At 44.0% G+C, this 25219-nt stretch overlaps 1 protein-coding gene across 6 annotated transcripts in view; it reads right to left on the bottom strand.

Annotated features, from left to right (window-relative positions):
• Positions 1 to 25219, bottom strand: part of TBC1D32 (TBC1 domain family member 32) — a 196633-nt gene that overhangs the window by 3250 nt on the left and 168164 nt on the right. For 5 of the 6 annotated variants that reach the window (XM_053283712.1, XM_053283702.1, XM_053283696.1 and 2 more), the window contains 2 exons: positions 17492 to 17632; positions 8562 to 8750 (listed from right to left, as the gene is read on the bottom strand). In XM_053283712.1, the coding sequence (XP_053139687.1) occupies positions 8562 to 8750; positions 17492 to 17632 (330 nt within the window). Of the gene's footprint in view, positions 1 to 8561; positions 8751 to 17491; positions 17633 to 25219 lie in introns of those variants that run through there. The other variant, XR_008313100.1, reaches the window with a different exon arrangement.

Consider the following 25219-nt stretch of genomic DNA (forward strand, 5'->3'; position numbering starts at 1 on the left):
TATATTAAAATTTTGTTTTAATTGTGTTTTAATTGTAAATCTGGTAAATAAGTAAGTAAATGCTCTGTTGCAAACATGGAATAATGAACTCAATAGGGCAGTAGACACAATTGCTCCTAAGTGTCCTCTCAGAACTGCTTCAAAATTAGCCCCGTGTTATTCAGAAAAACTACAGGAGCTGAAGTGGCAAGGTAGATGACTAGAGCGCAAGCGGGGGAAGACTTGGTGTGAATCCGACAGATCACAACACAGAGCACATTTGAAGACCTATGTTCTAGAAGTTGGATGGCAAAAAAGCGGGTTTTTTCTGCCTGCATTGCTTCCACAAATTCATGTCCAGCTGAGTTGTCTAGGGTTGTGAGGGGCTAGTATTTATTGACTTCAAAGGCTCTAGGCATTTAAAAAAAAGAAAAAGAAACAACAAATACAAAAGAAGCTGTTAAAATAATTTAAAACATTCAAAGTATGTGCCCCCTCCCCCTTGAATTTGAACTTGGAACCATCAGTCGTCAGTCACAGCCATCAGCTGTGACATCTTCAATGGCTCCTCCCCTCTGCCTGCCCCGGATAAAATATCTTGTATTTGGACCCAACTGGATTCCACAGTTACTGCAGAATCTCCTGTGGAGTTGTCCAGCAACTCCTCTTATAGGATAAGATTGGATCACTTTCAGTTTGTGATTCCTGAGGATGTGGACAAACTGCTTTAGACTATGCATCCTACAACCTATTCTCTTGACCCTTGTCCAACAGCTTATTTCCTCTGGTAATCGTATTATCAGAGAGGGTATGGTAAATATTATATCTGGTAAATATTATATTATACATGCTTCTCAGAGGGAGGGCAGGATGTTTTTTCTCTTAAGGAGGCTATTATTAGACCACTCAGCTTTCGAGTGGGCAATGGGGTTGAGACTGCCTTGGTCGGCCTAATGGATGATCTCCAACTATCAACAGAGGGAGTGTGACTGCTAATCTTTTTGAGATCTCTCGGCGGCTTTTGATACCATAGCCCATGGAATCCTTCTGGATCACCGGAGAGAGGTGAGATTGGGTGGCACTATTTCACAGTGGTTCCGTTCCTACCTGTCTGGTAGATTCAAAATGTGTCACTTCGAGATTGCTGCTCTGCAAAGCAATACAAACTCAACTATAGTATGGAGTTCTGCAAGGCTCCATACTGTCTCCAATGCTTTTTAACATCTACATGAAACCCCTTGGAGAGATCATCAGGAGGTGCAGGGTAGTATCATTATACTGATGACGCCCATATCTATTTCTCCATATCAACCTCATAAGGAAATAGCATAACTTCCCTAAATGCCTGCCTGGAGGCGGTAATGTGCTGTATGAAGGATAACAAACTGAAGTTGAATCCAAATAAGTCGGAGGTACTGTCGGGATCTGAGAGATAGTTTAGATCTGCCTATTCTGGATGGGGTTACACTTCCTCTAAAAGATCAGGTATGTAGCTTGGGAGTGCTCCAGGATTCAAAATTATCTCTGGTTTCTCAGGTTGGCACTGGCCAGGAACACTTTTTACCAGCTTTACCTGATACGTCAAGCTACACACATTTCTGGAGGTAAATGACCATAAAACAGCGGTACATATACTAGTAACCTCCAGGATTGACTACTGTAATGCACTCTATGTGGGGCTGCCTTTGTACATAGTCTGGAAACTACAATTGATACAAAATGTGGCAGCTGGACTGGTCTCCAGGATAACCCCAAGGGACCATATCACACCGATTTTGAAAGAAAAAATTGTATTGGCGGCCACTATGTTTCAGAGTGAAACACAAAGTGCTGGTTATTACCTATAAAGCCATCAATGGCTTCGGTCCAGGGTACTTAAATGAGCGCCTTCTCTATCATGAATATCAAGATCATCTGAAGAGGTCAAGTTATCGTTGCCACCGACTCATTTGGTGGCGACTCGGGACCGGGCCTTCTCTGTGGCTGCCCCGGGGCTTTGGAACATGCTTCCTGTCAACATAAGGGCATCTCCATCTTTTTTTGCTTTTAGGAAGACTCTCAAGACACACCTGTTCACTCAGGCTTTTAACTGAAATTAATTTTAAACTGTCTGTTTTCATTCCATGATATTGTTTTAACTTTTTTAGTCTGTGAAATTGCTTTGTTTTAATTTGCTTTAGATTTGTTGTTTTAAATTGTGTACACTGCCTAGAGATACACATATCAGGCGGTAAATAAATATGATAAATAATAAAATAAATATTTGAGGGATTTGCAGTCAATTGCCAAATCCAGCAAGAAAGACTGATGTGAAGAATCAGGTTTCCTTACAAGTCACCAAAATGGATGCAGATGTGCATTTGTATTACAATGCTCATCTGGGTTTCACTAAACCAGCTGCTGTGTTAAATACAAATGAGCATGTGCATTCCTTTCTAGAGCCTCTAATTGTTGTGCATGGCTAAACTTGGATTGGGACCACCATTTTTAAAAATGTCAGTTTTATTGATTTATTGCAGTGCTTCCATTTACCATTATGTTCCTTTCATACATCATTTTATATTCGTGGGGCACAACCCACAACCCATTAACTCCAAAAATAGTTTAGTTAAATTCAGTTGGAATTAGTGAGCTGCGGATTGCTTTCCTAGTCTCTGCTAACTCATGTCTGGTTATTCAGCTAGAGGATATTTTGACAGAGGATATATATTAAAACCTAGCCTCCCCCCACCATAAACGTTTATTTTCTCTCTTTTGTATAAGAGCATAAGCATAGGAAAACATACTATTCCTTTTAAGTCAGACATACTATTCTTTTTAAATGTGTCCAATGCAGTCTTAATGAGAAAGCTACCATTTTTGACCTATCATTTGGCCTGTGTGTCTTAAGAACTATTTTATCTTGATGGCCTGTCATCAGATATTCACACGAATTTTACTAGGAGGAAGCACAGCTCAGGTGTATTGTCATCTACTATATAATGAGCAAGGGTAGATGCCATGCTATTTTAAAATTAATGTCAAAATTTTAAAATTAATGGTATACTTCGGTACCCACATTATACAAAATGACTGTTATAGAAAGACAGCAGCTAATTGCATATTTAAACAATTAACTTGATATTTTATTTGAAAAGTATTATCCAGTCTAGAATTTTATATTAATAAAAATTCAGCTTTGATTTTGAAGTTATGGATGTCAAATAGGGCTCATCCAGTTTAATATTCAGAATGCCGGGAGCCATCTGTTTTTATATTCAGAAATCTAGTTTGGAGTTCTAGTTTGTACATTTCCCCAAAAGGTAAAGGAGAGATAAGAAAATTACAAAGAGCGGTTTTCAGAAAATAGGTGTAAAACACAAAAACATTCTAACCACCTAATGAATGACTAGAATATGCAAGCAACATATCTTACTTCCTACTTATCAAAATGTCAACTTTCAATTAAAAGTCTTCAAAAAGGCCCTGGCATCTCAATAGTCCTAGGCATGCAATTCTTCCTTTGGCTGTGTCTACCAACATACTTCTCTTGAATTGCTTCACAAGTGCAGACAGAAGAGTTAGTATTGGGAAACTGAGAGGGATGAGAAAGTAATAGGCTCTTTTGGAAACCTTGACCTTCAACATGGAACACAACCCCCAAAATGCAACATTCCCACAGGAACAGTTAGAAGAAAATAGCTCTCTAAATGCAGAGTGAAGGGCCACTGTGACATCAGCAGACAATCCTTGCATTCTGTTATCCCCCACATTTGCATGTTAAAATTCCAAACCCAGACTAAAAAACTGAGCTATGCTGAAGATCTAAAACATTCTCACTAAGTGGTGGTCATTTCACTAGTTGTTTTATAATCCTTATAGCTGGGTGGCTTTCTTACTCTGAAAGTATATGGCTGGAGGCTAGTTTTCACAGGAACAGGGAGAATTGGGCTTGCTTTATGTATTCTGAAATATACTATGGGGCTGCAGCCATGTGGAAGAAATAATGTAGGGGCCAGCGTGCCCGCATTGAAGAGGTTTTGCCTTCTGACATCTCAGCTATTTGCATGTGATTCGCTCAAATGATGTGGTTAAATACTGCGCTGTTCTGCTCATGCAAATCACTCCCACTAACCCATGCATGTCTGCATGGTTAAAAGGGGTCTCCTTGAAAAAGAGGATTTAAGAACGAAAAAGCTCATCATGCAAAATAACGTGGCATATAAGAATGGCCCTGCTGGATCAGACCAAAGGTCCAGCATCTTATTTCCCACAGTGGCCAGCTGGATGCCCACAGGAAACCTAGAAGTAGGGCATGCAGGCAAAGAGCCTTCTACTACCGCTGCTTCCCAGCAACTGGTCTCCAGAGGCATACTGCCTCTGCATAACTAGCAGCCACTGACAGACCTCCTTGCTAAAATATATAACTTATCCCTGCAATCAGGCTCTGTACTGGAGGACTGGAAAGTAGCAAATGTAACATCGATTTTCAAAAAGGGATCCGGGGCGATCCAGGAAATTACAAGCTGGTTAGCTTAACGACTGTTCCAGGCAAACTGATGGAAAGCATCCACAAGGATAAAATTGTAAAGTACATAGAAGAACAGGCCCTGCTGGGAAAGAACCAGCATGGTTTCTGCAAAGGTAAGTCTTGCCTCACAAACCTTTTGGAGTTCTTTGAGAGTGTCAACAAGTGTGTGGATAAAGGTGATCCAGTTGACAAAGTATACTTGGACTTCCAAAAGGTTTTCGACAAAGTTCCTCACCAAAGACTCCTGAGAAAACTTAACAGTCATGGAATAAGGGGACAAGTACATGTGTGGATTGCTAACTGGTTGAAGGACAGGAAACAGAGGGAAGGGATAAATGGAGAGTTTTCACGATGGAGGAAAGTAAGAAGGGTTCCCCAGGGATCTGTATTGGGACAGGTGCTTTTTAATTTATTCATAAATGATCTAGAAGTAGGAGTAAGCAGTGAAGTAGCCAAATTTGCAGAGGATACCAAACTCTTTTGGGTAGTGAAATCCAAAATGGACTGTGAGGCGCTCCAAAAGGATCTCTCCAGACTGGGTGAGTGGGTGACAAAATGGCAAATGCGGTTCAATATTGGTAAGTATAAAGTGATGCACATTGGGACGAATAACCCAAGTATAAGCTGATGGGATCTTAGCTGTTGGTGACTGACCAGGAGAGGGATCATGGGGTCATGGTGGACAGCTCATTGAAAGTGTTGACTCAATGTGTGGCAGCTGTGAAAAAGGCCAATTCCATGCTAGGGATCATTAGGAAGGGGACTGAAAATAAAACAGCTAATATTATAATGCCCTAACAAAAAACGATGGTGTGGTCACACCTGGAGTACTGCATACAATTCTGGTCACCACATCTAAAGGAGGACATTGAAGAACTGGGAAAGTTGCAGAAGAGGGCAACCAAGATGATCAGGGGTCTGGAGCACCTTTCTTACGAGGCAAGGCTACAACACCTGGGGCTTTTTAGTTTAGAAAAAAGATGACTGCGGAGAGACATGATAGAGGTCTATAAAATCATGCATGGTGTGGAGAAAGTGGATAGAGAGAAATTCTTCTCCCTCTCCCATAACACGAGAAGCAGGGGTCATCCCAAGAAATTGATTGCTAGGAAATTTAGGACCAGCAAACAGAAGTATTTTTTCACACAACACATAATCCACTTGTGGAATTCTCTGCCACAAGATGTGGTGACAGCCAACAACCTGGATGGCTTTAAGAAAGGTTTGGATAACTTCAGGAGGAGAGGTCTATCAATGGCTACTAGTCGGAGGGCTGTGGGCCACCTCCAGCCTCAAAGGCAGGATGCCTCTGAGTACCAGTTGCAGGGGAGTAACAGCAGGACAGAGGGAATGCCCTCAACTCCTGCCCGTGGCTTCTAGCGGCATCTGGTGGGCCACTGTGTGAAACAGAATGCTCGACTAGATGGGCCTTGGGCCTGATCCAGCAGGGCTGTTCTTATGTACCAGTATACGTACCACTGTTTTATGGTCATTTACCTCCAGCGGCATCTGTTGGGCCACTGTGCAAAACAGGATGCTGGACTAGATGGGCCTTGGTCCTGATCCAGCAGGTCGGTTCTTATGACCTGTTACGCTTGCTCACACATGTATAATACACGTGTGTAGTGGTGCCATTGGATCAACTTGGAAGAATTTTACTCAAAGTCAACTTACAAGGGTGGATGACAAATAGCTTGTAGTCTAGACAGAGGCAAGGCAACATTAAGGTAACTCAGAGGAGCAACAGACTCAGAAGCACAGCTTCTGAAAGCAAAGAGATAAAAAGTTTATTTTCTGAAATGCAGAGGCAAAATGTAAATGTGCTATTTCACAGCCTTGGTACAATCGTGGTTGAACAGGAGTGATTGCAAGTCCCAGGATGAGTTGGGGAAGAGAGCGATGGAGTGATGGCTCCAATAGCCTGGCAACTGGCAGAAGACAGAATTTGGGCAGAAAGAAGCGGGGGAGAGACAGGGGAGAAAAAGACAGAGAGAATAAAGAACAGCTTTAATACCTGACCTCAATCTGCTATTTTGTGGATGCCAAAAAGGGTGACTCCCACTAGTGAAGATTCTGGAGTCCTGCCGAAGTGGCAAGCAAGGAGACACAGCAAGGTGCCAGTTTGGCACCAAATTCCAACAGCAACTAACAAATAGCAAAGGCAACACTGGTCTTTCTGAGGCAGTCAAGCCACAGGGACTAGCCCCTGGCAACTCCACACAGTGTCCCATTGCAGAATTCTGCAAAGGGGGGCTCTCAAGCAGTCTGGTATGGACAGAAGGCCCATCAAGAGAGTGACTTGTAAGAATGTCCAAGGTGGTCTCCCCACAATAAGCCTGCACAAGGTTCACTCAAGGAAAGCAATTTCAGCTCAGCTCAACCGTTCTGGACCTCATGCTCTAGTGTTCCAAATTAGGGACTCAACAGTCTAGTGGTTCAGCTACTGGGCAAAGGGGTTAGGCGCACCATGGAAATTTAGATAGGCAGGCTTCTAGGCAGTAGAAGGGAGGTTATGCAACCAGACTCCCACAAAAGCCTTCACACTGGGGTTTGAGAACACAGGATTTTTAATAGAGTTTGCCCTCTCCAAGGTACCAAAGGCGGGAAAACAGGTATTCAAAGGAGACAAACAGGAGATGTGTGGATGAGTCATTATTCAGATGAATCCCAGAACCAAGGGACCCTTTTTGTGCTGAATCTAGTTAGCTGTCTGCACATTGGTCTTGACTGATGGTAGGATGGGGCTGTTCAAGTTATCAAGCAATATTTTTTTAAGATTCCTTATTAGCTTTTCTTGGGACTCTGGTCTCATCAAGTGTGCGGAAAATTTCAGCCGGGGTCTAAGAAAACTTTGCACCAGCTCACGTTTTGCATGACACAGTAATTTGACCAGTCCAAGCTCTTGATCCTCCCCTCCTGGTGTCAAGCACCTTTCTATGCACAGGATTCTGCTCAGTCTTGCTTGGCTCACAGGTCAAAGTTTCAAAGAGGGGAGGGAGGCCAACACTGTCCTTCCTGAATTTGTCCATTCCCCATTTAAAGCCATCTAGGATACTGGCATACAATTTTGTGACACACCTTCTGCTCTCTCTTGCACTTGCTTTGCTTATTGGCTCCATAGTGTACATCGGTGTGTGCGTGCATGCATGCTTATATGTACACCCAGTGAAATAAACAACCAAGATGCAATTTCATATGACATATACATCCACCCCACTAAAGAATTAAGATATATTCCTTTGCCATTAGGGAAATGTATAGCTATACACGCAGTTCAAATTAAAAAGCTAAAAATCAACTTGTTTGCTCTAAGTCTCACTCACTCCCATTCACTCACTCAGCCTCCCCCTTCCCCACTTGCTCACTCACTCAGCCTCCCTCTCCCCCACTCAGCCTCTCCCCTCCACCTGCTTGCTCTTAGCTCTCTCCTCCCCCACTTGCTTGCTCACTCAGCCTCCTCCCTCACTCATTCTCTCCTCCCTCCTGTACTCACTTGCTCATCCTCCCCTCACTCACTCCCCCTCCCTCTTCCTCCCCCTCGCTTGCTCACTCATCCTCCCCCTCCTTCCACTCATCCCCTCTTCTTGCTCATCCTCCCCCTCATTCATTCACTCTCACCTCACCCCCCCACTCAGTCTCCCCCTCCTCACTCACTCAGCGAGAGTCTCTTTGCGAAAACGACAACTGATCTGGGGTGGGAGAATGCCCTGAGGGCCTATCTCCATCGCCCTGCCAAGTCTCTTTGCGAGGAAGATGTCTGAGCCGGGGCTTGCCATACGGCCTGCATAGAGGGTCCTCAGTGTGCTCTTCTACCCCAGCCGTCCTCCTCACTAGGAGACTCAGCAGGGCGACGGAGGCCTTGCAACTAGCTGCTCAATGTCTTTTCTTCCTTTCTCCACCTTGGCCCTTCCAGCCTTCTCCTCATCAGCAGCAATTGCCCCTCTGACGACCATTTAGCCCTACTCTCTCTCTCTCATCTCACAAGATGTGCTACATACCATGGAATTTGCTACATACACCCTTAGCGTTTTATATAGAGAGATTATGAATTAAAAGTAAAGAATAACATTACTTTAAGAAAAACTTGGAGATCCTGGGTCTGTGTATGCTGAAGAATTTCTTGCTGTAGATGTTTGAACACAGATATACACAGATATATCTGATAATCTGGACCAAGGAAAATACAAATAGCAATGTAATGGCAGATCTCACTCCAGTCCATATAATTCCAGAAACACTGAGTTAGCCACTGTTGACAGATCTAGCAAAAAAGAGAGGGAAGGAAGGGAAATTAACAAATGAATTCAAAATTTAACTCAGTACTTTGAACATCAGTCTTCGACATAACACAACTGATCTTGCAAAACTCCATTCTGAGATGTCATGTGTATCTTAGTCATCATCCTTCTTTCTTACTTTGTCAAAAGGATAATAAAACAAATGCATCTGGTTTCTAGAAATATTTTTTTGTTGTTTTCCTACTGTATGGTATTTGCTGTCTACTGCAAAGGGTTAAATAATAGTACCCTGTGGTGACTGAAGGAAAGGGAACAGAAGGCACTTGACTAAGAAGCAGGAATCTGAAGAAGATGGGAGGCAGCAACCCAAATAACATACATTTTGCATGATCAGACAGTCAGAGTGACTGGAAATAGTGATGTACAGACATAATATTTCAAGAAAAACAGGTTCCTTAGCTGTAACTATTGATCTGGCAGAGATCCGTCGACATCCATAAGAATGGGTTCTGTACCTGTGCAGGACCCTCACGGTAGAATGCCGCAACTCATGGTGACTGAGCCCTACCTCCACGCCTACAGCATGCTATTTAAAGGTGGGACAGTGCCATGTTCCTCAGTTCTTGGATGACTGCTGTGGAGGATGATCATCCAGAGTTAGGTGAGTTCGTCATTGGAGAATAGCATTCACACTCTGAAAACGCACATAGCAGAACTACTACACACACTACTGCAGAGGGGTGGTTTGGGAGGGTCTTATAGATGTTGATGGATCTCTACCATATTAATAGTTACAGGTGAGCAACCTGTTTACCTGGATCGAGATCCATCGATATACATAAGAATGGGTGTTTAGCTAGCTCCCAATGGAGGATGCAGCAGTAGCTATTGTAACACTCGCTTTAAAACGCTTCTCCCAAAGCTCACCTCAGCAGCGGAGTACACATCTATGGTGCAATGCTTGATGACAGGTAACTCTGTGGACAAAGTTGCTGCTTTACAGATGTCCATAAAGGTTACCCCCTGACAAGTGTGCAGCCGATGAAGCATAGGCATAGGTAGAGTGGGACTTAACTTGCTTCAGGTGGTTTCATGTCCCGTGTCTTTTAGGACCTTTGAATGATACAAAAAGGTGCTTGGTGGACCTAAAGTCTTTAGTATGGTCCAGGTAATACAGAAGTGCCCAGTGAACTTCCAAAGAATGCATCACACGTTCCAAAGGTGTAGAAGGATCCCTGAAGAATGTGGGGAGAACAATATCTTGATTGAGGTGAAATTCAGATACCACCTTGGGTATAAAGTCAGGATCCAAATGCATGAGCAACTTTACAGGATAGATCCTGGTGTATGGGGAGTCAATCCTCAAAGTTGTCAGTTCACTAACATGCTTTGTCGTAGTTATGGGCAGTAGGAAGGCCATTCTTAAAGTTACCAGATTGATCGAAGTAATACCCATTGGTTCAACTGGGTTCTGGGTAAATGATGAGAGAACCAAGGATATGCTCCAAGGTTTCATGGCAGTATGAATAGGTGGGCATACATTCATTAGGCCTTTTAGGAAGGCTCTACTTTCTGGGTGAGAGAAAAGATTCTTACTGCCACAACCTGGATGTTTGGAAGGGAGTGCCGCTAAATGAACTTTAAGTGACACATTAGCCAAACTCTGTGATTTCAAAGTAGTCAGAGGAGTACATCCTTAATGGTAGCTTGCTTAGGGTGAAAACCATGCGCCCTGGCATAGGCCTTCAAATGCAACCATTTGCCAAAGTAACTACTTCTGGCGGAAGGTTTCCTACGGCTGAGTAGTATGTTACTCAGAAACCAATTCGCAATTCCATCAGACCGAGTGTGAGTACATCTGGGTGTAGGATATGACTGTTGTATTGTGTGAAAAGAGCTAGTTCTTGTGGCAATCTCTCATACTGGTTTCCCAATAGTTTGAGTACCTGTGGAAACCATGTTTTACTTGGCCACCATGGAGTCACTAGAATGCTGGATGCTGGAGTGGCCAGGAGACGTGCCACCATGCGGCTGATTAATGGGCATGGTGGGAACATGTATGACATCTCTTGAGACCATTCCATGAAGCAGTGTGAAACTGGGTTTTTTGCAGTGTCCACTTGCCTTGAATTTGATGGTTCTTGCAGTGGGCACCCCAACCCAGTAGAGACACGTTCGTCAACCCAAATTGAGGGAGTCAGAGACTGAAAAGGAAGACCCTCTAAGATGTTTGACCATCATGAAAGAGAGTGAACAGAACTGGAATTTCCAGACGCTTGTGCCGACTGTCTTAAGTTTGGATAGAAAACTGACAGAAACCAAAGTTGTAGCTTTCGCATCTTCAAACGTGATAATGTACTACTGTGTTGCAGGATGCCATGAGGCCCAAGAACCTCTGGATGAATTGAGCCAGCTGTGATGGACGTTGTCAGAATTCATGGATCATGTCCCTGATATACTTGTACCATTCTTTTGGTAAGTAAACCTTCTTGTCTCTGTGTTCAAGATTCCTCCAATGTAGTTGATGATACGTACCGGTTTTAGATGGGATTTTTTCCCAATTGACTTGGTTCCCCAAGTCTTGGAGGAGATTTAAAACACTGTGTCTGAGAAAGTAACTCTCCTTGATTTTTTGAGGTCAGGAGCCAATCATTCAAGTACAGGTAGATTGCTATACCCTGTGTCCTCAGATGGGCCACCACAACAGCCATACATTTGGTAAATACCCTTGGGGCAGTAGAAAGTCCAAAGGCTAAAACCTTGTATTGGTACACTTGTTTGCCAACGGTAAATCTTAAATACTTCCTGTGTTGTTCCCTTATTCCGATATGAAAATACACATCTTCCAGATCAAGCGTTGCAAGCCAATTCTTTTGATAGAGAAGAGGTAGAATCTCCTGCAATGCTATAATGCAAAATTTTCTTACATGGTCTTACACGTTCAGGTAGCGTAGATCCATGATGGGGCGGGTCCCACCATCCCTCTTTGGGATATGAAAATAACGAGAGTAAAAGCTTTCCCATCTGTGTGCCCAAAACACTGGGGTGATTGCACCCTTTCCCAACAACTCTTTCACTTCCTTCTATAGGGATGGTTGAGTGAACTTCATTCTTGAAAAATATGGGGTCATGAACTCTATGGCATACCCCAAGGATACGATCTTCAGGACCTAGTGGTCCAATGTTATGTGGTGCCATGCAAGGGCACAGTGTGCCAGTCTGATGGAATCGTGAACTGGCGGAATGGATGGGATTGTGAGCTGGTGTAGTTGCTCACATGCCTCTGGTGGCTGGAATAGGGAGGAGTGTAGAGGTGACAGTGGGCAGTCCTGTTCCTCAAAGATGTTGTAAGCGGTAAAGGGTAAGCCCTCAATTTCCTCTTTCATATTGCTCTGAAGAGAAGTGGAGCGAAACTTTGATTTGGCAAGATGTTTTCCTGTGCTCAGCTGTTGTCTAGTGAGCGCTGACAATTTATTTAAGGTTTGTTGGTATCTCTTTTTAAAAATTCTTCAGGTGACAGAGTGTCTAAGTAATTTTTGAAGGGCTTCCCATAGGCCATGATTATACTTGGCTGTGCAGGCTGAATAATTTGCTCCATTAATTGATAAACAAGATGTGGAGTAGATCTTCATCCCTAAGAGATCCAATTTTCTCCCTTCTTTATGTGCAGGAACCGTGTGGTGTGTCCCACCTTTTGCCGAGGTGGCGCAGTCGATGACCAGAGAGTTTGGAGCAGGATGCTTTAGTGGGTAGATATTGTCCTTTTCCTGGAGATGGATACATACTTTCCAAATATTTGGAGGTTGGGGTTGATGCATGAACAACCTCCCACGGACACTTTACCGCCCTGGAGATTACCGGGAGAACAGGGAAAGCCATAGGTTGGGTTGTTTGCCAGAGTCTCTGTCATTTCCCTAAAGTGTTTGTGGTAGGCTTTCATTTCTTCATTAGGGGAGACATAGGTAGAGGGTGGCACATTGGTCAATTGTCCAGATTGTCTGGATCTAACTCGAAGTCGGGGGAACCATGATGGTCTGAAGGTGATCTGGTTGGGCAAAGTGGAATGCATGTTTGATTCTCAGAAGTAGATTCCACAGGCGGTGGAGGCTGAGAACGTGTTTGAATCCCCACATCCAAGAATGAAGGTTTTGGAAGTAGTGGGGCTGTCTGCGTTGATGTAGGAACCAGGGTCGAGACAATGGTCTGCGTAGCCACAGAAGTTAGTATAACTGGTCTGCTCAGTAAAGCAGGTGCATCCTCACTTGCCAAGGTGTTTATCACCAAAGAAGAAGAGAGGAGATGGTAAGGTTTTGAAGGAGTCGACTTCCATGGTCTTCAATCTGATAGTCATAAGGAGTGTCAGGAGAAGAGGCTCCTAAAGCAGCCATAGCAAGAGCTGAACCTGCTGCCGAAGGGTGAGAAAAACTGCTGGAGTGCCAAACAGATGACCCCTTTAAGTGGACAGCTGACAGAGTACAAGAAGATGGCTAATCTACTAAGCGAACAGGAACAGATCCTGATGGTGTAAGTTGTTCCATTGGTGCTTGTCAGGAGAAAACCTTTGAATGTGGACATAGAAGGAGTGCTGGAGAATGAATCTAGGATTGACAGCAATGTGCATGCAGTGGAGGGATCCAATGCTGCACCTCTGTTTGAATCTTTTTCTTCATCAATATCAAATGTAGGCCTTGGCATCTGACATCAAGGCGAGACCTGTCTCAATGCTGACAGCACAAGTGTATGCAGAGGCGATATAAAAGCTGGAAACCAAGGAGCAGGAGTCACTGGTGTTGATGGTACATCTTGGCGTCAATCCGCAGGCGAAGGTGCTGAGGAATCAATCGGTGTTGGAGCTGGTGACAGAGATCGAGACCTCGACATTGATCGTGTCGGTGTCAAAGGGCAGTTGGCATTGAGAGGTTTTTTAAATCTTAGGTGGATCAGGAGACTTCGTTGATGCCAAAGGGTTGATATCGAGGATAACTTTCAATTTCGAGGGTCATACATCCGACGTAAACTGTAGTAGACACAATGGCGATGGTGTACGGTCTTTGGTTAGCCTATAATTTTAGATTTTTTCGGTCTTGGGGATGATGGGCTAGCCTCCAAGGCCAAAAGCTGTAGATGCCAGTGTTGATGGTTTCGAAGATTTCAGTGTTGAGATTGCCTTTGATGGCGATTTCGACAATGATGTTGATGGGTGGGACTCACCTGGAGTCGAGGGGCTTCACACCTCGTCATATATGGCGTTACAAAGCCTCAGAGTCCGATTCCTGCAAGACTGTTTTGAGAAAGTAGAAATGTTGTGTTCCTCTCCAAGGCAGATGAGACACAAATCATGGAGGTCTTTAGAGGGGAGTTTAGCTTTACATTCCTCGCACCTCTTAAAGCTCCATTTCTCCTCAGCCATAATGATAAACAGAAGCATAGTCGAAAGTCAAAAACACCAACATTGTCCAAAAGCCAATTAAACGTCGAATAACTGAAATAACTGTCAATTGCTTTTTTAAAATAGATGAACTCACAGAGCAAAAAGGCTTTCTGAAGAACTTTCTGATGAGGAGTGACAGACCAAGGTCCGAATGCAATGGCGGTTGAAAAAGTACGGAGGAACATAGCGCTGACCCGCTTTAAATAGCACTCTGTAAGGGTAGAGGTGGAACTGGGTCACAACGACGAGCTGCGGCATTCTACCACTAGGGTCCTACGCAGGCACAGAACCCATTCTTATGGAACTCAATGGATCTCAATCCAGTCTATCAAATTTGTAGACTCGCCCCAAACCGTGTCTGGGCAGTTTACAACATAAAACTAATAATAAAATGAAAAATGAAAAACCTTAAAACAATTTAAAACCACAGTTAAAAAAGCTTTTAAAAGCGTTTTCAAGTTAAAAAAAGGAGTCTTTAAGGACTTTTTAAAGAATTTTTAAAATGTTTTCTGAGATGGGGAGGCTTTTATTTCAGCAGGGAGCACATTCCAGAGTCTTGAGGCAGCAACAGAGAGGACCCATCCCTGTGTAGCCACCAGACGAGCTGGTGTTAACTGCAGATGAACCTCTCCAGATGATATCAATGGGTGATGGGGCTCATGGCGAAGGCTACGTTGTTTTAAATTTCTGGCCATTCCACAAATGTAATTAATATGGGAGCTACAGCTTCTATCATTTATGCCTACTCTGGCCTGGCCTGCTAAAAAAGCATGTTTTCACATCCCTGACTGGATGCAGGCCTACGTTTGAACTGGGAGCATTGGGGAATGTGTGTCACATCAGTGCTTTCCAATTCGTCTCTATAATGCATCCTCCCCTTCTGACCAGTGCGAACATGGTCCTGCCTGAGTACAGAACTCACCAAAGGGTAAAACTACCAAATTCAGTGTGGGAGAGCTTAGTACCTATACAGGTACAGAAGTTATTTATTAACAGTGTTTAAAATTAACATTTGTATGTGTTCAATTGGAAAATACAATTTTAATAACTCTACCTTTTGTTACTAAACCACAATCTGTTACTCAATCGCTAGCGCAACCACATTTCATTTAGCTGTGCTATGAATCCTATGTTAACCAGGTTATAAATATTAAAAAATCTGAACCAGCCAAAATTACTGTTCCTAATTTGATTGCAAGAGGTAAGCTTTACAACAGATTTGATCTAGCAGATTATTTTATTTGGGGGAAAGAGATAGATATAAAAAGAATACATGCCAACTAAAAATATGTTTGACTTAGTAACCTAAAAGTGATGCAGGTAGTTGTTTTGACAGAAGCAGTTTTTAGATTTTCACTTAAACTAGACAAATTATTTCAAAAGAGTATAATCTAATATGAAAATGATATGTCTTTTTACTTAGAACCAACTTCCACTGTGTTTCTAAGCATGCACACATTACTAAACTTACTGTAGTGTAATTAATGCATATGTGTTTATAAAAAAGTACATTCGCATCTTGAAAAGAACCCTTTGGAGAGAAACAAAAATCTCCAAGTGCATAAGTGCAGCAAAAATGCACGTTTCTTTGATATCTAATGTGACCATGAAGAACTACCAAGGCAAAACTCAGGCATCTATAAATCCACTTGCCAGCTCACCAATGGCAAGTGTCCCCAGCCCTCTGGTGAGCATGACACCCAGCACCACACAGATCTCCTTACCAGAGGTCTCATTTCAACTGCCATTTTTGAGAGAGTAAGAAAAAACAAGTTGCCTACTGATGATCTGGTAGAATTCTGCCTGAATGGTCCTGTGCACGTGCAGAACCCACTATTATGAATGCAATGGATCACGATACAGATCAGCAGGAAACTTTTCTGAGCAGTAGGAGAGGGATCCCATGGGTTCTTATCACCTCTATATCCTAGTGCAAATGACAGAAGACCCACTACTCTCCTAAGATAGGGAAGTGCACAAAACCAGATTTCCTGGTTGGGTTCGAGTACGAACTGGGCTCGAACCGAATCGGGAATGTTCAATTTTGGCACCCCGAATGAGGTGCCCAGCCCGGTTTGAATTCAAGCGGGTTCAGGCCAGGGACATTTTATTTTTGTTTAAAATGGTATACTACCTCTGAGGCCTCAGAGAGTGCTGCTGGTGGCAGCGGGGGAGGGGTGTCTCCAGTGGTTCCCCCTTCCCCTGCCACACCCAGTCTTCCCCAGGCTGTTTTGGCCCTTTTTTTTTTGTCATTTTGGCCCTTCCTGAGGTGGCGGTGGTCATTTTGAAGAATGCTGCACATGCACACGGGCCATTTGCATGACTGGGCAATGATCCAGTCACACAAATGGCCAGGGAACATGAGCAGCGACCTCCAAAATGACTGCTACCACCTCAGGAGGGACTGAAATGACCCCCAAACCACCCTTAGAATGGGAGAGGCTGGGGAACCACCGCAGACACTCCCCCTGAGGCTACTGAGCTAAGCAGTGAGTTCATTTAAAGAAAAAAAAAACCCTCTATAACCCCTGAACTAGCTCTGAGCCAGTCAGGGGGGCGGGGTCCCACTCGATCTTGAGCCAGACTGGGTCAGTATCGAACATCCCTATCCTAAGACCTTTGCCTGTGTGTCAGGAAATGATCTGAGGTGACTGGTTGCAACCACAAATTATGGCTGACTAGTAGTCTGTGGGAGGATAGCTGGTCTTGCTGTAGCAAGCATGAGTTGTACCCTTTGCTAAGCAGGGTCCACTCTGGTTTGCATCTGAACAGGAGGTGAGCACTTCCCCTTAGGGGATGGGGCCGCTCTGGGAAGAGCATCTGCATGTAGAATGGTTCCAAGTTCTCTCCCTAGCATCTGCAAGATACGGATGAGAGAGACTCCTGCCTGAAATCTTGGAGAGGCCATTGCTACTCGGTGTAGCTAGATGGACCAATAGTCTGACTTAATATAAGGCAGTTTCCTATGTTCCTATGTGACCTAAGCTTAAATTTGTGGGTCTGTGGCAAAAGCAATTCAGTTTTGAAAGGCTCACTCCTTTTCAGATTTATACCTTTAACTCTTTCAGGTTAATATAGTGTCTACATTTCCCATTGTTGTGTATTAAGCTCTGGTACAACTATTATTTTCTACATGAGACAGGTGGTGTTTTTGTTTGAGAACTGTGCCTTGATTTAAAGAGCTAGGTCCCCTACACGGCTGCAAGCTAAGGACATGAAGTCTCATATTTAAAGAGGAGGTTGCTTTAGCTAGTTATACAAAGCTCTTGTTTGCTGCTAGCCAGTAAAAGGCAGCCACTTCAAAAACCTCCTTGGAAAGATCTTTAATATTACCTGTGATGGAGTGAAACCAGACATATGGAAAGCAGAAGAGACAAGTGGCAACTCAGCCTTCAGCAACATCTCAACATAGTGCGCACTGCAAAAGTAGACTGGATGGATGCCAGACACCGCTGTGTCAACAGGAAGGTGGATCTAGCCAATGAGGCAAGAACACACAAAAAGAATCCTCATTACACAGCTTTTGAAAGAGTACATTACTTTCTTGCTGCCTGAACTCACATGCAGGAAGACAGTGATAAACGTTCTACAACCATTACAGGAACATTAGCGTATACTCTGGTGTGAACACAAAACTAGGAAAGCGTGGCAAAACACAGTGTAGAACAGCTATCTATCAAAAGCATTTACCAGCTTTTTATCTTTAGACAACATTAACTGGAACTTCCCTCCTTCACTAACAGAGGACAATTTGTTATGGGGCTGTAACAAATACAGTTTATTACTATTTATTATCTTAACAGAGTGAATATGCAAGCAGGGATTCTCCACCAGCTGGGTGGCATTTGGAGCAGAAAGGCTATGCGTTGGGAAAGCGGTTAACACCCCTGTGTTTCCACTTGTGCTACAAATTCCTCTCACTTGAAGCTGCCTTAAAAAGGGGGAGGGATTGGGGCTATCGTATATAGTTAGTTTTTGAAACTGTTTAAATTGTGTTGAAAAAAGGAACAGAAGCAAGAAATTCACAAAATTATTATTTATGTCTCAATGCAGCAGCTCCCCAAGCATGCAGAAATTCTGATGCACTCACAGAACTCCTGCTTACGCTAGGACTTAGACATTACCATCAATGAAGGGAACAGCCCTGTGCATTAGGAATGTGCACAAATTGATATTTCTGATTTGTTTTGTTTCTGAATCTATCCCTCCGAATCAGCCCAGATTCGCTATGGATTTGATCTGGATTGATTCAGACTACATATAAAGGTCCTAGAGGCACCAGATTTCAGTGGTGGGTAGGTCACCATGGGTGCCACCTATTACTCAAATTTCAAGGCAATTGGGCACTTGTTTTATTTTTAATGGGTTGGGGTTTTTTTTTAGTTTTTACTGATTTTGTATATTTCTGCCATATAAAATAATAGGTGTTTGAAGTTGCCCTGTCCTAACACTAACATGGATCCACAGCTTTCATTTTAAAAAGCTAAACTCTGGCCCTTGTAGAAGTGGAGTTATGGAGCAAAATGTGCATTCACTATTTTTTAAGTGTTTGAATTCTTTGGTGTATAATAACTTTTCCTCATAATGAATCCCGAGGAGGATTGATTGCACAGCTTTATTTCTTCTGTTCATTTCGATTGTCAATGCACATTGGACATGTGCAAACTACAGCCCCGCCCACACACTGGGGTACTCAGTTCATTTTTTAGGAATATTTGTGGTGTTTAGATTCTTTGGTGTCTTCATAACAAAACCTTCATTTCTTCTGCTCATTTTATTTATTTATTTATTTATAATATTTCTATACGGCCAAACACTTGCATCTCTGGCTGCTTTAGAATTAAAATCATTTAAAACATTAAATCAATTAACAATTAAAATCATTTAAAAGATTAAAAACATTTAAGACCCAGTATTAAAATTATTTAAAACTATAAATCTAATTAAAAGCCTGGGTGAATAAATGTCTCTTCAGGGCCTTTTAAAAAGTTGCCAGAGATGAGGAGACTCTTATTTCAACAGGGAGCACATTCCAAAGTCCAGGAGCTGCAATGGAGAAGGCCCGCTCCTGAGTAGTCACCAGATGAGTTGGCAGCAGCCACAGGCGAACCTCTCCATATGATCTTAGCAGGTGGTAGGGCTCATGGTGACGAAGACGTTCTCTTAAATACCCAGGGCCTATGCTGTTTAGGGCTTTATAGGTAATGATCAGCACCTTGTATTTTGCCTGGAAATATATTGATAGCCAGTGCAATTCCTTCAAGACAAAGAGAAATATGGACTCTCCTAGATGACCCAGAGACCAACCTGGCTGCCACATTCTGAACCAACTGAAGTTTCCAGACTACGTACAAAGGCAGTCCCACGTAGAGTGCATTGCAGTAATCCAGTCTAGAGGTTACCAGAAGATGTACCACTGCTTTGAGGTCATACATCTCAAGAAACAGATGTACCTGGCTTATCAGCTGAAGCTGATAAAAAGCACCTCTGGCCACTGTTTCAACCTGGGACACCAGGGAGAGGCTCGGATCCAGAAGCACCCCTAGACTGTGTACCTGTTCTTTCCGGGGGAGTTTGACCCCACATCTAGAACCGCCAGATCAAAATCATCTCCTGAGTTTCAGCCCTGCACAATAAGTACTTTAGTCTTAGATGGATTCAGCCTCAGTTTGTTATCCTTCATCCAGCCCATTACTGCCCCCAGGCAGGAGTTTAGAGAGGTTATGCCTTCTACTGATGATGTTGACATGGAGGAATAGATTTGGGTGTCATCAGCATATTGATAACACCCTGCACCATCCCCTGATAATCTCTCCCAGCAGTTTCATGTAGATGTTAAACAACATCGGAGACAATACAGAGCCCTGAGGGACACCATACAAAAGTTCAGATTTTGAAGAACAACAGTCTCCAAGAGACACCATCTGGAATCTTCCCCCTGAGGTAGGGAGCAGAACCATTGCAAAGCAGTGCCTCCCACCCCCAATCCGCTCAGACACTCCCGAAGGATACTACAGTCAATAGTATCGAAAGCCATTGAGAGATTCAGAAGGACCAACAGAGTCACGCTCCCTCTGTCAATTCCCAATTGGAGATCATCCATCAGGCCGACCAAGAAGGTCTCCATACCATAGCCCACCCAAAAGCCAGTCTGAAATGGGTCTAGATAATCAGTTTCCTCCGAGACTGCCTGGAGCTGGGAGGCCACCACCTTCTCCATCACTTTGCCCAACCATGGAAGGTTGGAGACAGGCCTGTAATTATTTAACTCTGAGGGATCCAAGGTAGGGTTCTTCAGAAGTGGTCTAATGATTGCCTCCTTAAGAGAAGGAAGCATCCTGCCCTCCCTCAGAGAAGCATTTATAATCTCTACCAGGCCCTCTATAATAGCCTCCCTGCCAGATAGCATAAGCCATGTCGGACAAGGATCAAGAGGGCAGGTGGTAGGCCGTACCATTCCAAGCAACTTGTCCATATCCTCAGGAGTCACAAACTGAAACTGATCCAGAGTCATCACATAAGAGGAGCTGCTGGACACCTCGGCATTAGACTCTGTAACAATTGTGGAATTTGAATCCAAGTTGGCTCAAATGAGAGATATTTTGTCCACAAAGAACTCATTAAAAATGTCACAGTGAGTAATTGTTAGTTCTGATCCAAGGGGGAAGGGGTGCATATTAGCCCCTTCACAATCCTGAACAACTCTGCCAGACGAGCTTGCAGAGGTGATAAGGGAAGAAAAGAATTGCTTCTTTGCCACACTTATCGCCTGAGCATAGATCTTCAAATGCTCTCTATGTAATAATGTCAGATTCGAGTCTAGTCTCCCTCCACTTGTGCTCTAGTCCTCTACCTCACCACTTCATCCCCCGTAGTTCCTCCATATACCAAGGGGCCAGTTTCGAAGTGGGTTGGAGAGGATGCTTAGGAGCAATCGTGTCCACTGCCCTGGTGAGTTGACTCTTCCAGTTCTCCACCAGAGTGTCAACAGGGTCACAAGCAGAGTCAACATTAAATCCCTCCAAGGCTTCTTGGAATCCTATTGGATCCAATAACCTTTTTGGGCAGACCATCCAAATGGGGCCCCCACCCCTGCGGAAGTGGGACATGGTCGTGAGTCCAACCTTAACCAGATGGTGGTCTGTTCATGACAAAGGGGAAATCACAGGAGTCCCCACCCATGGGGCACTACCCTGTTCAGAGTGAAATATCTGCATCAGTCCTGAGACCACCTGGGATAGATCCATAGTCATCATGGCTGCTGTGAGCTCCTGAGGCGCCCTGGACAAATTGGTCCCAAAGTGAACATTGAAGTCTCCCAGCACCACAAGCCTGGGGGACTCCAATGTGAACCCCGAGACCAAGTCCATCAGCTCAGTTAGGGACTCCATTGGGCAGCAGGGTGATTGGTACACCTATGGAAGTTCCAGTCTATCCCTGGTCTCCAAACTTAGGTACACACGTTCAATATGGTCAGACAGTTCGACAGGGATCCTGGCAAGGGTGATATTACTCTTGTAGACAACAGCCAGTTCACCTCCCCGCCCACTTCCCCTCACCATCAGAGTACTCCTCATCAGAGTACCTTGGAGGAAGAAGCCAGGACCAGACTAGGTCACCAGCCTCTCCCAGCCAAGTCTCCGTAATACATACCAGATTGGCCCCTTCATCCAGAATCAAATCATGGATGATTTCAGGTTTATTCTGGACCAACCTGGCATTACAACGGAGGAAGGTGAGGCTATGTGGGTGGTTAGCATCGCTTTCCAAGGTCAAAGAGCTGGCAAGGCAGCCAGAAGGGGAAACAGCAATTAAGTTTCTAATTTCCCTTCCCCTGCAACGGCCTGCTGACCAGTCAACATTACTTCTTCTATTCCCCACCACCACTGGAATAGCTGCCCCATAATCAGTGGATACACCCCATCTCCAGAGAGACACACTGAAACTCAACTCACCCAAGATTTCAAAGAGAAGCCCAATTATAATACCTGCCCTCCTTTACACACCCACAAGGGATCTTGAGCCAAACAGCTTGGCCCTCACTTTACTTATTCCCGAAGTGGTTCCCCCCAAAGGGGCGATAGGCAGTGTTCCTATAAAGCCCAAAGCTGAGCAGGTGACCCGAGGAACTGCTGAGTCACTCAGGAGCTGGTCTCAATCCTGCACACAATACCCACAGATGTTACACAGAGGCAGCAGCCCCACAGGGGAAGCAGGAGCAGGCAGTTAACAGTAGGAGCCCATAGTACCCACCTGTTCTCTCACCCCAGGCTGAGAGACTGGATGGGAAGTGGATGGACTCTCCCTCTCCTCTGCTGGGCTTCTAGCAACCTGACCCCACCAGTGGGAAATTAGTGGCATCCCATGTGCCAACTACCCCCCATCCTGCAAGCCATTGGGTACTCAGTTAAAATTTTAGGAATTTTTGAGGTGTCCAGAGTCCTTGGTGTGTAATGAATCCTCATTGGGCTTCTGCCTTCTTCAGCTGCTCTGATGTTACAGGCAAGGTAAAAGTTATAGAATGTCTATGATGAAGTGTGCAGAGTTTCTTAACCTTGGGCCCCCAGATGCTGTTGTACTACAACTCCCATCATCCTCAGCCACAAAGGCTGTTTCTGGGGTGATGGGAGTTGTAGTCCAACATCATCTGGGGGCCCAAAGTTAAGAAACCCCGTTGTAGTGTTCAGCTGCTGCTGAGATGTCAGGTAAAAATTAAAATGTGATATAAATTCAAAGACTGTAGCAGAAGGAATTCTCCATACTCAATGGAAGCAGCTGCCTGGCAACTGGCAACTGGCAGTAAGGGAAGGCCTACTTCCAATATGGGCAGAGTGGACTCTACCTGCTCAGCTCTGTTCCCTCACCTTGGAGGTCTTTAGTATTATTATTTATTATTATTTTATTATTTATTCGATTTATATACCGCCCCTCCAAAATGGCTTAGGGTGGTTTACAACTAAAACAAGCCACTAAAACAATAAAAAGCTAAAACAAATTAAAAACAATATAACAATTAACAATTTAAAAACATTTTAAAACAGCAATTAAACAGTTTATGGTAATTAAAAGCCCCCAAATCGGGTTAAAATTTTAGAACTCTGGAAAGCCAGGCCAAACAAACACGTTTTAAGGGCTCTCCTGAAGGCTAATAGAGAATTCAAATTACGGATTTCCACATGGAGCGCATTCCACAGCCCCGGAGCAGCCATAGAGAAGGCCCGCCTCCGAGTCGCCACCAGACGAGCTGGTGGTAACTGGAGATGGACCTCCTCAGATGACCTTAATGTGCGGTGGGGATCATGCAGAAGAAGGTGCTCTCTAAGGTAACTTGGGCCTAAGCCGTTCAGGGCTTTAAAAGGTAATTGCCAGCACTTTGTTTTTTGCCCGGAAACATATCGGCAGCCAGTGCAATTGTTTCAAAATAGGTGTACTGTAATATGGTCTCTCCGGGTTACCCCAGAGACCAATCTGGCTGCCGCATTCTGAACTAATTGAAGTTTCCAAACTACGTACAAAGGCAGCCCCACGTAGAGCGCATTGCAATAGTCAAGCCGGGAGGTTACCAGCTGGTGCACCACTGTTTTGAGGTCATCCTCCTCAAGGAATGGACGCAACTGTCGAATCAGCCGAAGCTGATAGACAGCACTCCTGGCCATGGCTTCCACCTGAGAAACCTGGGTGACCAGCTTGGGTCCAGGAGTACGCCCAAGCTGCGCACCTGCTCCTTCTGGGGGAGTGTGACCCCCTCCAGCACAGGGAGATCTAACTCACTCCTCAGATTCTGAGCCCCCACAATGAGCACCTCCGTCTTGCTTGGATTCAGCTTCAATTTGTTCTCCCTCATCCAGCCCATTACTGCCTGTAGGCAGGCATTTAAAGAGTGAGTGCCATTTCCTGAAGATGAAAAGGAGAAATAGATTTGGGTGTCATCAGCATACTGATAACACTCAGCACCAAATCAGGAAGTAGTAGGAACTACTGTCTAAAAGGTAGTACCAAAGAGAACACCAGTGGTGATCAAGGACAAGGCAGCATGAATATCAGGAGTGGATATTTAATATCTATTATCTATATAGATAGATACTTTATTTACAGCCAATGGCCAAAACATCTATTATCTATATATTTAATTCTCTTAGTTGGTATGCGTGCCCAGGATTTGGCGGCAGAACTCTCGCAACACACTGCGAAAGATCTGGCATTAATAATGGATGTGGCCTGGCCTGGCTGAGTGAGAAGGGAGGAGGAGAGGGGGAAGAAAGCGGTGGCAGGTGGATGGGGGGGAGAAAAGCGGCAGCAGCGGGCAGATGGGAGGGGAGAAAAAAACGGCAGCAGCAGGTGGGTGGATGGTAGGGAGAAAAAAGCCGCGGCAGGGGGTGGGTGGGAGAAAACGGCGGCCAGCGGGCGAAAGCAGCAACTGGCAGGTGGGCTTGCGGGGGAGAAAGCTGGGGGAGGGGGGGACTAGAGGCACAGATGGTCTGTGCCTGGTTCAGCTAGTTATTGTAAATTGCCTTGGTCTTTGGACAAAAGACAGCATATAAATATAAACACAAACAAGGACAAAGTGCAGCCACTACAGTACATGTTAGGGAACAAATTTTCTAAGTGCCAAAGAACTTTGATCAGGACCAAATTTCTAGACTGCTGAAATTTCACATATGGGGAACCATTATGGTCCTGTTATAATTTGCTCAACCATCTTCTTTTGAGCAATATTCTAAGATATGGCAAGTGTAGTTTGGACCAAGAAATATTATATTAAGGAGTTAAATATAAGAGAGATTTATTTAATTGTATGATAATGTATGTCAAAGGAATCTTGAATAACTAAGGTAACTATTTGAAATGGTAAAATATTCAGGTTTTGGCTAGCACTGACAATGCAAACGGACTTTAAATTGTTTTTTTCCTGTCCAACATTGCTATTTTGTGTCATTTAATGATTTTGTAATAAAAAACAAAGCTGATAATCTAAAAAACGAGCTTGCACAGAGCAATGATAATAAAAAGGCCATTCAATAGTTCTCTCTGCCTACACATAGAATTTAACACTACTAATAA

Source organism: Hemicordylus capensis, chromosome 1 (genome assembly GCF_027244095.1).
Source record: "Hemicordylus capensis ecotype Gifberg chromosome 1, rHemCap1.1.pri, whole genome shotgun sequence".
Lineage (NCBI taxonomy): Eukaryota > Metazoa > Chordata > Lepidosauria > Squamata > Cordylidae > Hemicordylus > Hemicordylus capensis.